Source organism: Vulpes vulpes, chromosome 12 (genome assembly GCF_048418805.1).
Source record: "Vulpes vulpes isolate BD-2025 chromosome 12, VulVul3, whole genome shotgun sequence".
Taxonomy (NCBI): domain Eukaryota; kingdom Metazoa; phylum Chordata; class Mammalia; order Carnivora; family Canidae; genus Vulpes; species Vulpes vulpes.
Window position 1 is genome coordinate 9,099,764 of NC_132791.1, and position 17,771 is coordinate 9,117,534.

General features: G+C 39.5%; 1 protein-coding gene across 4 annotated transcripts in view; it reads left to right on the top strand.

Moving 5' to 3' along the window:
• Positions 1-17,771, top strand: part of SVEP1 (sushi, von Willebrand factor type A, EGF and pentraxin domain containing 1) — a 182,730-nt gene that overhangs the window by 105,305 nt on the left and 59,654 nt on the right. For all 4 annotated transcript variants that reach the window (XM_072727713.1, XM_072727711.1, XM_026002685.2 and 1 more), the window contains 11 exons: positions 143-234; positions 1,357-1,453; positions 3,510-3,623; positions 4,647-4,760; positions 5,543-5,744; positions 8,464-8,621; positions 9,451-9,652; positions 11,654-11,829; positions 14,775-14,899; positions 15,886-16,009; positions 16,766-16,936. In XM_072727713.1, the coding sequence (XP_072583814.1) occupies positions 143-234; positions 1,357-1,453; positions 3,510-3,623; positions 4,647-4,760; positions 5,543-5,744; positions 8,464-8,621; positions 9,451-9,652; positions 11,654-11,829; positions 14,775-14,899; positions 15,886-16,009; positions 16,766-16,936 (1,575 nt within the window). The remainder of the gene's footprint in view (positions 1-142; positions 235-1,356; positions 1,454-3,509; positions 3,624-4,646; positions 4,761-5,542; positions 5,745-8,463; positions 8,622-9,450; positions 9,653-11,653; positions 11,830-14,774; positions 14,900-15,885; positions 16,010-16,765; positions 16,937-17,771) is intronic.

Here is a 17,771-nt window from a genome sequence, read left to right on the forward strand (position 1 = left end):
CTACTAGTAAAACAGAATACATGTGACTTTACCAGCTCTGAGACTGGAATATTGATCATAGTATTTAGGCAGAGTCTCTGTATGGGCAATATCTACCACACACTAAGAGGGTTTTCTAATGTTTTCTTATTAATCTTATTAGGTTTCAGTTCAACATTCTCAGCAGCAGAGGAAAGTGTAGTGCCCCGTGCTTCTCCTGGACATATCAAAAAGAAGTATGAAACCAGCAGTCAGGCAAGTCCCTTTTATACTTACAGAATCATCTCCAGTGGAATGTTTGGAAAACACTTTGTCATTACACATTACACAGAGGAATACTACCAAAGTTGGAACCTTAAGTAATCAAGTCTCAGGATCATTATCAATGAACAATAGTATTTACTTGTGACTTCCAATAAGAACTACCCAAAAATGCAGCGTTAGAAAAGTTCTAACTATCAAAAATTGGGAATTTTTCCCAGCAATGTCTGGCACAGAGAATGTGTAAATGTGGGGAGCCTTTAAATTCATTAGTAATTAACACTTACGTCAAGCATAACCTATCATCTGAGTAAGAGGCCTCTGGTTTAGCCAAAGGCCTTTTCTGATTAGCAGGAAGAGTTAATCAACAATGTTCATTTAAGTTTTTGTCAGAAAAAGATAAAAGATCATTTATTAGAATAATGTATGGGTTTTTAAAAATTAAGAAACATAATTCATGAACATAACTAAACTGTTTTCTTTAAAAAAAAAAAGAAAGACTAGTGAAGATTACCAGTTATTTTGGTAGATTCAGCCATTACTCTGAATGGACTTTGCTCAATGTCATGATAAATTCTTTGGCTTTAAGTATTTTTAAGAGGGATAATAAGGTTGTATTTTTTATTTCAACTTCCTATAGTCTCGTCCAAACATACAACTTGTAAGGGCTTTGAAAGTCATATTTGAAACTGAGCCTAGCAGACACAGACATTTGTAAGAATTGCTAGAGTAGTGACTATCAACCCTGGAGACATATTAGAAACCACTGGCCAACTTTAAAATATAATAATGCACAGATCACACCCCCAGAGATTCTGATTTAGCTCGTCTGGGTTGGGGCCCTATCCTTTATACTTTTAAAGCATCCCAAATGGTTTCTAGCATGCATCCAGCCTTTAGAAACACTTAAAATCATCACTCAAGAATATGTCATATGTGTTCATATATGGCAGGCACCTACATGATGCAGGCAGTGGGCCAGCTAGCTTGAGTGAACTCACCTGGAAACAGGGACCACCTGTCTAATCCTGCAAACCTTCAAACTCCTGGTCAGAATTACTTCGAAATGATTGGAGTGTTTTGTCTCTGATAGATTTCTTTTTTTGCCATTGGTAGGTTTTCCATGAATGTTTCTTAAATCCCTGCCACAATAGTGGAACCTGCCAACAGCTTGGGCGTGGTTATGTTTGTCTCTGTCCATCTGGATATACAGGTAACAGAGAAATGAAAATTTTAGTATGTTTTTCAGATGAAATCATTGTAATTTGCATATCAAACTATGGAACTCTAAAAATTAACCCTATAAGATAAATACATTGGGCTATATCAGTGCAAAAAAATTTGGTTGAACAAGATAAACCAAGGTGAAAAAAAGTATACATATCTTACAAATGGCAGTTCTCCTTGCACATTTTGAAGGAAGAACAAAGAATCATCTTTTCTATGAAAAGTCATATCATAACTCACAATTTAAAGAGGAATACAGTTTCAGAGCCATGACCAAGGTTCCATACTAAAACAAATGTATAATATGATACCCAACATAGAACAGATTGTCCAGCACAAATATTTTTAAACAAACTCCAGTTTCTCTCATTGGCTTTACATTTATGGAAATTCTTATGAATGGCTATGATTTGTTGCTTTGTTTCTATCTTTCTGGAAGTTGTTCTTGGAAAAACAATATGGCTTTGAACTTGATTATGTAGAAATTATATAACGATTATATCTTCTTGTAGTGTAATTCACATTCCAGTTCAGTTCAGAAATATAGTTTTTGAGGGGGAAATTAACTATATCTGAAAACTGCAATTTATTTCAACTAATTCACTATTTTCTCTGAGAAATGCAGTTTTTGCATTTTTTCTGACTTTTGTACAGCCAACGTGAAATGTCATTTCAATGAGAAAGATGTTATTAAAATAAAAGAATTCACCACAAAATTAAAATAAAAGAATTTACCACAAAATGAGCAAAAGGAAAATTGGAAAACAGAATGTAGCCCAGGGCTATCAAGAATATTGGCATTCCACTTATTTCATTCCATTTATATGTGTATGTGTGTCTCGATTTTTATAAAAGATTTTGTCCCAACATTCCATAAGAAATAATGGATCTTGTCCCAGAATTTTATAAGCAAGTGGTGATTAAGAAAGGGCATAATTTGGACAGTGGTTCTCAAATTTTGATGTGCATCAGAATCGTTGGGAGGGCTTCTTAAAACACAGAGTGCTAGACCTGAACCCAGAATTTCTCATTCAGTAGCTCTAAAGAAGTTTTCATAATTTGCATTTCTATTACATTCCCAGGTAATTGCTGATGCTGTTGGTCCAGGGGCCACACTTGGAGACCCCCTGGTGTAGAGGAAGAACATGGGTTTCTGGCAGAGCTAACCCACAGATAGCTTGTGTGCACCCTCTCAGAAAATATGTCTGCACTCTAGGACACCTGGCATATGAGCTGATATCTGGCAGGACTTAGCCCTACCCCTACTCCTCAGCTTGGTAGCAAGTATATATGACTCTATACTTTGCACTTTGGAGTTAAATTAATTTTATGCTCCCAAGTCTTCCCCCAGCACTACCTACCACCAACTTCTAACTTGGGATTTTCTGCTATCTTTTATGTATTCTTATAAGGATATCCTTTAAAAAATATTTCATTTATTAATTTATTTGAGAGAGAGAGAAAGTAAGGGGGGAAGGGCTGAGAGGGAAGGAGAGGGAAAAGCAGGCTCTGGGCTGAGCATGAAGCCCCAAGATCTCAGGACCTTGAGAGCATGACCTGAGCTGAAACCAAGAGTCAGACACCCAACCTACTGAGCCACCCAGAAGCCCCTCCTTATAAGGATATCTTTTTTTTAATTATTTATTTATTTGAGAGAGAGAGCAGAGAGGAGGGTCAGAGGGAGAGGGAGAGAGAAAACCAAGCAGACTCCACACTGAACACGGATCCTGACACAGGGCTTAATCTCATGACCATGAGATCACTACCTAAACCCAAACCAAGAGTCAAGGTGAAACCAAGAGTCAGATGCCTAACTTACTGCACCACCTAGGTACCCCAAGATATCTTGAATCTCTAGAAAGAGGCAATAATTTTATTAAATGCTTAACTAGACAGTAGCACTCAAGGAATATTTCCCTTTCCTTCACCCCCACCACTCCCTATAAATTCAATTATTGAGATCATTACCTTTAAATGATCATGGTTCTGTTTTTATTGATCCCACTCTTTGATTGTCCTTCAGTATTTGGTTTGCATTTTAGGCTTAAAGTGTGAAATAGACATTGATGAATGCAGCTCACTGCCATGCTTCAACAATGGAATTTGTAAAGACCTAGTTGGGGAATTCATTTGTGAATGCCCATCTGGTTACACAGGTAAGAGGAAAGTTTCTTGTTTTTATAATATAAACCTTGGAATCCTTAAAATTTCATTGCTGGAAATCAAAACCACAATGAGATATCATGTCACACCTGTTCAAATGGCTGTTATCAAGAGACAAGAGATAACAATCTTGGTGAGGACATGGAGAAATGGGAACCCTTGTTGTATACTGTTGGTGGGAATGTCAGTTGTTACAACCACTATGGAAAACAGTATGGAAGCTCCTCAAAAAATTAAAAATAGAACTACTACATGAGCCAGCAATTCCACGACTGGGTATCTATCCCCAGGAAATGAAATCATTATCTGGAAGTTTTGTTCATTGTAGCACTGTTCACCGTAGCCAAGATATGGAAGCAAGCTTAAGTGTATTCTCAAGATAAAGAGAATATGATTGAGCTATACATATTAGAATATTACTCAGCCATAAAAAGAAGGAAATCCTGCCATTTGCAACAACATGGATAAAAATTGGGGGCATATGCTAAGTGAGATAAGTCAGACAGAGAAAGACATACTTATGATCTCACTTATATGTGGAATCTAAGAAAGCCAAAGCCATACAAATGGAGAGTAGAATGATAGTTGCCAGGGGCTGGGTGTGGGGTTATTGGGAATATGTTTTATAAGGCTACAAACCTGCAACTAGTTGATAAACAAGTCGTGTTTAAGAACTCAAGGAATAAATTCAGCAAAGAGGTAAATGACTAGCAAATACTATAAAATTTTTAAGATAGATAACACTTATACTCACTAAAAGAAAAGCTAGATATCCATGGTTATCATTTTTCATTGTATGTTGAAAATGTCAGATTTCTTGCTAGAAAATGTTTGCAATAAATAGAATGGAAGAAAACATTTCAGTGTATTTGGCAAAGAGCAAAGTTTTTCACAAACATATTAACCATGTTATATGATTATCCTGTTCTTACACCTGAACAGGTTGCTTGAAAATTATTAGTCTTAAATTCCTTTCAAGTTTTCTCCAGCTAACATATTCTGTGATTTTTTTGCAGGTCAACTATGTGAAGAAAATATAAATGAGTGTAACTCCAGTCCTTGTTTAAATAAGGGAACCTGCACTGATGGCTTGGCTGGCTATCACTGCACCTGTGTGAAAGGATACACTGGTAAGATGTTTCCATTCTTCCTACATTGTCTTAATGTTCTGCAAGGCACCAAAAATTACTACATTTTTAAGCATCATATTATGTTACTGTTCATTTTCTGATTTTGTAACTGTGCTGTGATTATCCAGAGAAAGTCCTTATTTTTGAGGAAATGCACACTAAAGGATTTTGGGGTCAAAGGGCATTAGGGGTGCAGTTACTCTCAAACAGGTTAGAAAAAAGAGTGTGTGTGGGGGCGGGGGAGAGGAGAGAGAGACAAGGGAGACACAGAAAGAGAAGGAGATATAGAGAAGACAAGAGTTTATGTGCTAAGATTAACATTCAAGAAGGCACTGGAAATAAATCATTTAGGATAATATTGCAAATAGATGCTAAACAATATGACATAAATATATATAAGAAGAAATATATATAAAGACAAAGTTCCCCAAAAATGACCAGTGAAGGAAAAAAGACAAGGTCAAAGAAAGAGAGGAAAATTTTGAACTAAATTTGTTAGTTTAATTTTTTAGCATCATCTCAGTTAGATGTCCGTTGCAAATGTTAGTTTCAGAGAGACCCAAGATCAAAAGAGCAGATTATCAAAAACACAATCCTAAACTGACTTACAAAAGCCAAATCTCACTCAAGAGTGGATCTCAAACCAGTGTGAGAGGCCAGTAGTTCTGCAGCTTCCATTCCAATCCTTGAGGAGCAACATCCTCCAAGAGGTCAACACCTGGATCCTAGTTTCCCAAGGGGGGTTAACATTTGGGCTCTTTCTCACCCTCCTCCATCCCCAGGCCTGCACTGTGAAACAGAAGTCAATGAATGCCAGTCAAGCCCATGCTTAAATAATGCAGTCTGTGAAGATCAGGTTGGAGGATTCTTGTGCAAATGCCCTCCTGGATTTTTGGGTACCCGGTGTGAAAAAAACCTGGATGAGTGTCTCAGTCAACCATGCAAAAATGGAGCTACCTGTAAAGATGGTGCCAATAGCTTCAGGTAAAGCCCTAGGTCTGGTTCTTCGCACTAGTTTTATTTTCTCAACCACTCAGTATCCTGCAGCCTTTATGGAGTATTACTCTAAGTCCCAAGTCAGCCACTCCCTAATTCTAGTCCAAGGATAGGCTGCCATAGATGCTCCCCACCACCTGGGGTTCTGATTCTCTAAGTCTGGGGTACAGTCTGTAATTTTAAAATAGGCCACCTATGTGTTTTAAGTTCCCTAATGGTTCTGATGCATGACCAGATTGCGAAACCACTGTTCTGTCATTGGGAAGTCACAAAAGATGAAAGAAAACACAGTAACACCGAAGCACTAGACAAAACTCATTTTTAAATTTGAGCTGGAGTTTTTGCACTAGCTGAAGTCAAAAGGAATTGTGCCATCATTCTATTACAGTCCCAATTGACATTCTCTATCTGTGGTTTTCAAACGCTTTTTTTTTTTTTTTTTTTGGTTTAGTAACCCTTGGTTCATAAGAAATCTAATACGAATGTAAACAAGTGAAATAATAAAAACTAACCTTTTGTGGTTGAAAACAGCAGGATTTGTAGAGGAGACATGCTTTGTCTTCCTGAGGCAGCTCTTGGGGTGCCAGTAGAATACAGTTTAAAAATCAGTACTCTCCTTCATCACTGTCAAGTTAACTCCGTTACATCCGTTCCCCTTGCAGGGTCTGTGGCTTCTGCAGTACAAAAGACAGACTGTTCTTGCTTGCAGAATCTTAGGAAACGTTATTATCCTCAACATGCCACTGGCTCTGGAAGCTTATAAAACTTAAAAGGGAAAAAAAAGCACCCCAGTTGCACCATTTCCCAGTCCTCGTGTGGTTCAGCCTCCTTCAATATTCTGTTCCCCCAACAGATAGCCAGGGCATGATCCAGAAGAAATAGGCAACCCATTCTGCCAATGAGACTTTTACTCTTGATATGGAAATGAAGTCTCAGCAGTATAACTGTTTCATCTTTTCAGAGGCTTTTTGCTTCTTCTGGCCTGTAGTGCCTAACCATAGGCAGTGAGAAATTTCCAGAGAAATAAGAGTTCTAAATTCCGCCCTCCCCCCCACCCAGAGTCAAAAACAATTGATGAATACCAAATTTGCCTAAATCCTAACTAGAGGAAAAGGGAAGGTAAACTCTCCTGACTCAAAGGGACTGTGAGTTGTCACCAAAGTGAACTTACTTTGTAGACAAGGATATTGGATTGCTAGAATGACGTCCAACATGGGCAGATAAAGATGAGTGAAATTCTAGCCAAAATAGATTTATCATCAGATGCAGAGAACTCAGCGAAGACTCCACCCCAATTCCAACGTAAACATGCTAATGACAATGTTAATTAGCATGTATTGCACAGGTCCTTTTTAATTAAAAATATATTTCAGACATACAGAAAATTACCAAGAACAGTAAAGGTCACACACTCATCACAGTAATTACCAAATCTTAGCATTTTGCCATATTTGATTCACATCTTTTGCTTTAAAGAAAAACCTTCTAAAGATCCTTTTAGAGTTCATCCAATACAGCACACGTGCGCACACACACACACACAAACACACATACACTTTCCTCTTCTTCCTCAGTAGTAACCACTTTTCTGAAGTTGGTGTACATCTTTCTCATTCAGACTTCATATATTACTACATAAACAGTGCATAGCACACTTTTACATGTTCCATAATTGGTATTATACTATATACATCCTTTTGCAATTTGGGTTTTGTTTTCACTCAACATCATGTGTTGTCAAGGTTGATACATTTGGCTCTAGTTCATTTATTTTAACTGCTGATCAGTAGTCCATGATCATACCATAGTTTATTTTCCCACTCTCCTCTTCATAAACACTTAGAATAATGCTCTTATGAATGTTCATTACCTGTGTCCTTTTGCACCTGGGGAGTAGCTTCTGAGAGCACATAAGTAGAGATGGATATACAGGCTCTGGGAATGCAAACCCTCAATCTCATATGACATTGCCAAATTGTAATTCTCTTCACTATGTGAGATTTCCCAGTTCATGACACCTTTGTCAACATTTGATCTCAACATTTGATACATTTTCCATTCTGATAGGTTTAAACGGTTTGTTGCATACCACAGAGACTGTATGGCATACTGTTTAAGAACAAGGCACTTTGATTGGGTTTAAAATCCTACTCCACCGCTTAGTGACCAGGAGACTTGGGCAGATTAACCTGAGCCATAGTTTACTCATCTGTAAAATGGGAATGAGGACAGTGTTACCTCATTATAAAGACTGGTTTAGTATATATAAAGCCTTTGGAACAGCATGTGAATTTTTAATATTTTTTCCTAGCACTTCTACAGGGAAAGAAACTCCCAGTGTGTAAATAATAATTCATCCGGATCAGAACCACTATTTTTGCTGCTACAACACTTCAGATATGTATTATCTTAAATAGGTTTAATTAAATGAACTTTAAAAAAAAGGTAACTGATATTTAAAGCACTGTTTTGATGTGGAAAATGTTTCATCATTTCAGAGTAGTTTACTCAATTCATCTAAACTAAAAACAAAACAAAACCCCAGTTCACCCATTTCTCCCACCCCACTCTGACCCCAATAAGCACCAGTCTATTCTCTGCATCTGTGAGCTTTCAGTTTTCAAAGTCCTTTGAGACATTGTCATCATAAATGGGAGACTTCCTTGAATGCACTTCTATGTGTTAATAATATTTTGTTTCTTTGCAGGTGCCAATGTGCAGCAGGCTTCACAGGGCCACATTGTGAAGTAAACATCAATGAATGTCAGTCTAACCCATGTAGAAATCAGGCCACCTGTGTGGATGAATTAAACTCATACAGTTGTAAATGCCAGCCAGGATTTTCAGGCAGCAGGTGTGAAACAGGTATATAGGAGCTCAGTATTATTAATAACAATACTAAAAATAATGAGATTATAACAATGTTAGTTTTTGCCTGTTTCAAGCCCTGTCTACATACTAAAAATGATGCTAAGCATTTTATACTTATTTAATCTTGACACCGATCCAGCAAACTAGGTCCTATTAACCCTAATGGCAAAGGTGGAGGGAAATGAAGCTCAGAGGAGAAAATTGAATTAAGTAAAACTCTTCATCTTCTACATGTTTAGAAAGGACACTTGATTTAGGAGCTCAGAGTTCAAAGACATGTTTGAGAACCAGTGCTAAGCTGCTTTCTCAGGGTGCTGGTGACCTTTAGCTGTAGGACTTTCATTTTCTTGATGGGGTATGCACGACTGGGGCAGAGCTGAATTGCTCATGAAATAGGGAAGAATGAGGGCCCTGAGTAGAAGTGGAATGTGGCTCTTGCAGTTAACCCCCTTTTCTCCTGCAGCCTCAATTACCCCACTCTGTGAAGTCATCCCATCAGCATATGGACGTGCCCTAGAGTCTTCTATCTTTATTAACTTCCTGATTCCACCTCTCCTCCCAGCTTTTTCCTATTTCTCTGCTTCCTTGCCCTACTGAATTCTTTCCCTATCTTAGATATCACTGATTATTTTATTTAGAAGGATGTGTGATGTATTTTGTAAATAATATATAGATATTTAATGTTGAAACTGCATCTCAGATCATCATATTGACTGAAATGGGCTTCTTTGACAATAGTACTGCATATCTACTGCTTACCTTGGACAACTGAAGAAATGCCTCATAAGTGCCATAGTCTACACACTTTTCTTATTTGTTACAGACCAGTCTTCAGGTTTTAACCTGGATTTTGAAGTTTCGGGTACCTATGGTTATGTCATGCTAGACGGTGTGCTTCCATCTCTCTGGGCTATAACTTGCACATTCTGGATGAAATCCTCTGACATCAATAATTATGGAACACCAATCTCCTATGCACTTGAGAATGGCAGTGATAATACCTTCCTCCTGACTGATTACAATGGGTAAGCAGAAATGTCAGGAAAGACATACTCTGGATCTTATCCTGGCACCAAGTTAGAAATGACATGGGGGTGGGGGAGAGAGGAGCAAGAGGGTCAGGTGCTCCAGCAGGACAACAGAGTGATGAGTGACCAGTGACCAAACAAAGCATCTGGACAAGTTCTGTAAGAAAGCGAAGTTTCAGCGATAGCACCTTATGCATGAATTATGTTTTGCTCTTTGCTAAGTGTTACCTCATTTGATCTTCACAATGACCTGAGGAACTAGCTTTATAGGTAGCAAAACAAAGTTTCAGAGAGACTGAATGATTTGCCCCAAATCTCAGACTCTGGGAGTGGTAGAGCTAAGTCTCAGACTGACTCTTAAGACTGATGCTCTTTCTTTTATATGTCAGAGCCTGCGGGGATTTAAGGATTTCAGTGACACTACTGACCCATGGAAGACACATATATGAAATATGACTCCATCTACAATCTCAGGTGTACAGATGATATTTATTTCTCTTTGGGTCAGTTATTAATTCAACAGCAGGGCCCGTCACTCTCTGGGCTGTCAGAAAGGACAACCTCAATTGTTTCCCTCCTTCTTTCTCTACTGAATGCTTTTCCTATCATAGATTCTCATAGACTGTGCAAGACCCACAGGGTCTTGCTAAAGAGCCACAGACTTGGCCAGGACTTCCATCACTGTCCTCTGTCCATACTGCTTATCACTGGGCTGTGTGAACTGCTTCAGCCTCTGTGGGCCCTTCAGAATCACAGCTCTTTGCCACATGGAATCCCAATCTTCAAAATAGACAGATTCTGTGGTGGCCTTTTCATCTCAGATCCACTCAAGTTTCTGTCCTATTGCTGCTGAGTAGGATGCAGGCCCCACTGAACTCTCTTTCCTTTCTTCAGTCCATGGGACTCACTATTCCGGTGGAACCCTCCCCATCCCCAAACCCTATTCTTCTGAACTGACCCGAACTTTTAAAAATAAAATCCAAGAAATTTGCACAAAGCTCCCCTGAGGCAGAATGTATACAAAGAGAGAACCTGTTACCCACTTGAATAGGGGAGGATGATGGGAAAACACAAAGAGGGAAATGATTGGTGTGATAAAAATACCATTTTTTCCATAAATATCTTTGAGTAGGAACTGAGAAGATATGGAGAGAGGTATGCAATGAATTCTTTTTTTTCCTTATCAATTTTCCCTATTTTTTTTCTTTTTCTCCAATTGCTATTGAAGATGTTTCATTTTAAACTGCTTAGTATCTTTGACATTCCCCACTGTGACATGATTGTTAGAATCTTTTGCTGTTGGTCATCTTTGTTCTATTTATGCTTGCCTTTGGATTGACATAGTTTGTCTGCTATGTGACTGTTTTGGCAATCCAGACAGAGCTTACTTTCTGTGAGACATCTAAAGTTTGTTCCTGGTCTTAGGAAAACATCCATTCCGAAGGAAGGAAACCAGTCTGATGTTTGTACAGCTCTCATTCCTTCCATTCTTGATTCACTTTCTCCAGAATAGACAGTTGGTAAATTATCTCAACTTGGATCAACTTTTCTCATTATCTTAAGACTTTTTCCTACCCCTTCGTGTTTAAGAAACATAAAGTGATTTTCTCTTTTTAAAAGATTTTATTTATTCATGAGAGACACAGAGAGAGAGAAAGTGGCAGAGACACAGGCAGAGGGAGAAGTAGGCTCCATGCAGGGAGCCCAATGTGGGACTCGATCCCGGGTCTCCAGGATCACGCCCTAGGCTGAAGGCGGTGCTAAACTGCTGAGCCACCCGGGCTGCCCAAGAAACATAAAGTAATTTTCAGTGAGCTACAATGAAGTATAATTTATAAATCAACCCTGCATATGAAATATGACCAAATGGAGAAAAAGATGTAATGGTTTCACGTGAAGTGCTTTACATACAAAAAAAGAAGAAAAATAGTAATGTGGCCCCATAGATGAGATTACGACATATGACTGATGACTCTATTGTCTGGAATCTTTTCACAGCTGGGTTCTTTATGTGAATGGCAAGGAAAAGATAACAGATTGTCCCTCCGTGAATGATGGCCATTGGCATCACATTGCAATCACTTGGACGAGTACTGATGGAGCCTGGAAAGTCTATATCGATGGGAAATTATCTGATGGTGGCCTGGGCCTCTCTGTTGGTTCAGCCATACCTGGTAGGTCTTAGCTAAAGGAATATAATTATGTTAGATACCAGATGTGGTGGTGCTTAGATAAACATCAACTTCGCTAGCTTTGTTGTCCTTGGTTCTACACAAAGGTCAACAGTTACCTCTCCCATTTTCTACTCCCTGATTATCCAGACTGAATTATTACAAGCTTTTCCTAGGTGAGCTGTATGACTCTCTGTGTCAGAAATGCATTTGGGGACTTTTAGTAAGACTAGGAAGTCGCAGGTTGAGCTATCAATGGACGGTTACTAAACTGTCTTCCAAGGAGATGAATTACTGGTATGTTTTGTTTTGTGATCTTCTACATAGTACACAAGTACATCCAGTGTATAAGCTGCAGCACTGCTAAAACTGTCTGTCTTTATGCCCTTTTCAAATAGAACTCCAGCTTTCTTCTAAGAATACTTTTTTAAAAATGTATCCAAGGAGTTTTCTTTTGAAGGAATACAAAAGCATTAGGTGATACGGTGTTCTTAGTATCATACATGGCATCTATCTAGATCCTTCTATGACAGATATCACATGAAGAGGAAAAGTTGGAGATTCCCTGTAGTAAATAAGGAAACATTCAGAATGTTTCAAAAAGAAGTGGCATTATCAGGTGGAGAGGTGGTTCCTTTTTGTGTCTAAGTATTCTTGTTTTCAGCTCTCTCTTCCCTGGATAGTGGGGTTGCAGGTGGCTTTTATTTTCTTCTTTATTCTGTTCTTGTATCTTATAATGAACATGTATTTCCTTTATGATAAGAAAAAGAGCATTTCTATATTTAAAAAAAATTACACCCTGATAAAAGAGTGAAGGTAGGTTTCCTATCTTCAGGAAGATAGGAAACTAAAACACAGAGATTGTAATAGTAGCCAGCCAAGGAGATGGTTGTCTCACCACCGCAGTCAGAGTGAATTGGAGTCCGTAAGTATTGCAGAGCTCCCAACTGACAGAGCTTAGTGGATAGCTAGCTTTAGTTTGGGTGACTAGGGCTATTAAAGAGTCTAAAAGCTGAGAGAAGAATTCTAGGAAAAAGGATAATTATCAGAGCAGGGGTTAGAGGTGAGGGAAGAATTTACATTTGATTTTACAAATATTGGGTTTGAATTCTAATCAAAGGAATACATGCAACTAGAAACATAGGTTGATATCGCTTTATATCAAATTGACAAAGTCGTTCTTAGTGATAGGATGTGATTGGCAAGATTCAGCGTGGCAGACACTTTTATAGAGTGCTGGTATGAAAAAGTACAACTTTTCTGGGAAGCAGTTTAGGAACTTTCATCAAGAACCTTAGGGAAACCCTTGGCACATAACCAACAATTCAACTACCAGGAATCAGATTAAAGGAAATAATCAATGATCTGAATAAATACTCATGTATCAATATGTTGATCTCAGTGATACTTCAGTACCAAACTTGGGAACAACTCCAGTATCCAATAAGAAATGGTTGTTTAGTTAGTTAATTAATTAATTGGATTGTTCTGCATTCATATATAAAATAGCTATTAAAACTCATGAAATGAGAACTACCTAAGACAAAAAGCCAGATTCAAACATCATTCATAGTATGATCCTGAGTTGTGTGCTTTAAAATCTCTCTGTCACACACACATACACATACACTAAAAAAAATAAATAAATAAAAATAAAATGTGGAAGGAAATACACAAAACTGTTTAATGACTTTTTTTTTCTGGATAAGAGGAATTCCTTCTGCTTTATTTTTTCAAATTTTCTTCCGTGCACATATTAATTTTTAATGATTAATAAGCAAAGAACATAGTTTGGGAAATCCCAAAAGGGGGTTCTACGTGTATCAATTGGCAGGTGAATGATATCAGATGGGGAGATTATTGAAGGAAGAAGAGAGGAGGCCAGAGGTGGAAGCCTGGGTGCATCAGCATCTTAAGAGGCAAGCAGAGAAGAGGGACAGAATTAGCACAAAGGTCCAAGGAGAATCAGGAAACGATGCCTTTATGAAAAATAAGTGGAATCAGCCAGGCCCCTGGCAGGAAACAGGTGGCTTACCCAAATTGGATAACTGAAGAGAGTTTAAGGAAGGGACGATTTTCAAAGATGTGGCCAGAGTTTAGGCAAACTTGCAGTTCTGGAGAGTATTCACCCAGCAGAAGCCATGATGTTCTATAGAGGAAAGCAGCCACCGCCAATCTGTTGCCTGGGGGAGAAGGTATCCAGGAAATTAAACTTCTCTTTCATCCCACTTTCTTGTCTTGGGTTGGTCCTTCCATTGGTCAGGTATGAACAGAAGCCAGAGGAACTGGGCAACCAGGTGGTGTCAACCTTTGAGGGTACAAAGCAGCGTTGAGAAGGGTAGCAGATGTCTCTGGAGGGGCAAACAGACCATCCAGTACATCCAGGAAGGACAGTTTAATAGAATGAAATGGCCAGTAGGAACCAAAGATAAAAAGAAATCACCAGAGGTGGATATAAAAGAGTTTCCATTGAATTTGGCAATTTGGTGGCCGCTGGCAAATTGAGAGTTACCTTGGAATTGGCGATAGAAATGTAATCATTGTAGGGTTAAGAAGAAGAAAAGGCAGAGCAGCTACTGGTAGTAGTTGTCATGGAGGGTAACTTCCTGGAAGAAAGGAGGCAAATTAGAACTTACCTCTTTTGTTGACATATAATATTACCTGCACATATGTTTATGTGTGGTTTTTGTCATGAAGTGTTTGTAAGTCTGATGTAATATTCTAAATAAACCCTCTCTGATTATTTTTAAGTGGCTCTATATACAATATTGAATTTGTCCTTATTGGTGAAACATGCAGATTTTTTTTTTTTTTTTTGGTAAGGTAATTTGGTTTTTTCAACAATTTTCCCTGGTACGTTTATATTGCCAATGCTCTCGTTCAGTTAGCATTTTAGGAATAACAGACAATGAAGTCAGTCTTCCTCCTCCTTTGTCTCCTCTCTTTAGGTGGTGGTGCATTAGTTCTTGGGCAAGAGCAAGACCAGAAAGGAGAAGGATTCAACCCAGCTGAGTCTTTTGTGGGCTCCATAAGCCAGCTGAACCTCTGGGACTATGTCCTGTCTCCACAGCAGGTCAATTCCATTTTCAGTGTATGACAGTAATGAGATACAAAGGTACAAACCTAGTAAAAATGTGAACAGACTAACGTTGCCGTATCTTACTGTAACCTCTGGGTTTTCAGACTTGACCACCGATATCATTTGATGCTATGGTCGTAGACTAAGCTGGGCAGAGGTTACCTAAGGTTGCTTTCAATGAATCCCCTCTTCTGTTTCTTGGTGCTGTTTTTAAATTTTGTTGGATATGATTATTTTAGGATAATTGTAAATGACTGATCTCCAAGCTGGAGAGAATCAGAGAGATACTGGCTCAAATCCCTCGGACTAGAGATGCAGAAATTGAGGGCTGGTGCAAGATCATGCTTAGAGAGTGACAGAGAGGCCAGCAGTTAAAGCCAGGCTGGAGTGCAATAGCCTGAGTTCAAATCCCAGTTCTACAACAGCCTTGTAGTGATGACTTTGAACATATTTACTCCATCCCTCTATGCTTCGGTTTCCTTATCTGTGAAAGATGAGCAGATAGCATAGTGAGTAGTGAAGTTTCAGCAGGATCGCACACAACATGGCACGTACAGCAGTGGTCTCGTTCGCCACCCAGCAAGGGCTTCCTCAATGTCTGCCCTTATTATTATAGGGACAGAACTTGTCTAGGCCTCAGTTTACCCACCTCTACATCAGAGGCAGAAGACAGGAGAATGAGGAGTAGGGAACACCTACAATACCTCATTAAACTGCAGAACTTTAGAGATTCTATGTGGAGATTTTCAGAATATCTGGCAACTGACCTATTTGGGAGAGGGGATGATGGAGGTGGAGGAGAGAGGGGGAGGGAAGAGACTTATCTGTTACTCCTGAAACCATACTGTTCAAAAGCCGCCTTCCCTTCACCCCCACCCCCAGATCTGTGAATGTTTTCAATAGGACTACTTTAAGATATAATGACTCTGTCATATGGAAACAAGTAAGGTGTATCTAAAGACATGTGTTTACACTTTCAGGTGAAATCACTGGCTACCTCATGCCCAGAGGAACTCAAAAAAGGAAATGTGTTAGCCTGGCCTGATTTCCTGTCTGGAATTATGGGAAAAGTGAAGATAAATTACAAGAGCATATTCTGTTCTGGTTAGAATTTTCTTCTGTAAACTGGCATCTCTTGACTACTCCCAAGATTTTCTAGTGAAAAAAGAGACAGTTCAGAATTCCCTGTGGGTCAAGTAGTGTGTGCCTGTCAGCCTGCTGCTTAACCACTAATTCACATTTTCTTTACCTTCACCCAAAGGATTTATTTTTTAATACTCAAATGCACGCTGCATTAGAGAGTACAAAATTGATTATGGAAGAAACTTGGACAATGATGAAATCAGATTAGGAGAATAGGATGAGAAGAGGGATACGGTTAATTTTTCAAATGCCACGAAAGCCCTAACCTCCTGTGTGAGATGGGGTACCTGCAACCCTGTAATTCCCAGTGGCCATCTAGAGGCAGGTAGCATAGAGAGAAAAGCTATGGATGGTAGAGTCCACTCACTAAATAATCAAACTCTGAATGGTCATAAAATCCAATGTATTTGAAGAAGTTTCTAAAGACGTCCTAGAATTCATGGGTTTTGATAACTTCTAAGTATCTTTCATCAATATTCCTAAAATACCACTTTTTTTATAGAAAATATTCAGCTGACTTCTGAGGAAGGAGGAGGAAAAGTGGTTAACTCAAATAGTTTTTTCTCGCAATTTTGCTCGCCAGTGATCGGGTCACATGCCGCCTTGTCTTAGTAGCAGTAGAGTGGCGCTCACATGCTGGTGCCACATGTGATTTGAGACTTGACCTGGTGGTGCTGCCACACTGACAAGCTCTGTGCCTGTGTTCTTTGCCTGCAGATTGCCCGCCCTTAGAAGGATTGATACCTCACCTGCGAACCACGTCGGTAGACTTAAAGCCAGGCTCCAAAATCAGTCTGTTCTGTGACCCAGGCTTCCAGATGGTTGGGAACCCTGTGCAGTACTGTCTGAATCAAGGACAGTGGACACAACCACTCCCCCACTGCGAACGTGAGCCGCCTTTGCAGAAGGCATTTCAGTAGCTCCTGACAGTTGTTGCACCACAGGAACATTTTTCAGGAATGCTAGATAAAAGCTAGATACACCGCAGTAGTAAACACGGCAAATACTCATTGAGCAGTTCCCTCTCTATGCGGGACATGGGGGATGAGGAGACCAGCCCTGTGGCTGCACCCCACATGCAACAGGGAACTGCCATGGGAAGGGAAGACTGAACTGGGGCCCGGAGCCCAAAGAGAAATGGGTTACAGGCCGGGTGGGACACAGAAGAAGAGATCTTGAGTTGAGTGCATCCATTCATTTATTTATCCAATGATTTTAAACCACCTGCTACATGGCTAGACAGCGACCTATGTTCTAGTGATGCAGCGGTTGGAAGAAAGTCTCTTTGGTGGAGTTTCCGCAGGAACAGGAGGGACAGAAAATAATGAGTAAATATGACTTATCATAAATAAGAACAAGGGCCAGAAGTAAAGGCTATGGAGAAAAATAAAGCAAAGGAGGGAAATCCCAAGAGAGGGGCTGGGTGGAAGGAGACTGCTTGTTTAGGTCGGGCGATAGCAACGTTTCTCCGTAGTGTTTATGCTCACTGACATGTGGTCACCTGTGGCTTGTTTCTCTGCTCCCACTGGACAGTAGCTCCGCAAGGCAGGCGTGTACCTCTGGGGTTCATTACTGTAACTTCAGCACCTATGACAGTGTCTAGCAGGACCTTCATAAATATTTTGGTTTTTAATTCATGAATCGCGTGCCCACTCTGAGCCAGGCAGCCTGCCAGCTGCCAAGGGCACAGGTACGGCCACGGCCTGCTTCCACCCCTCCAGGG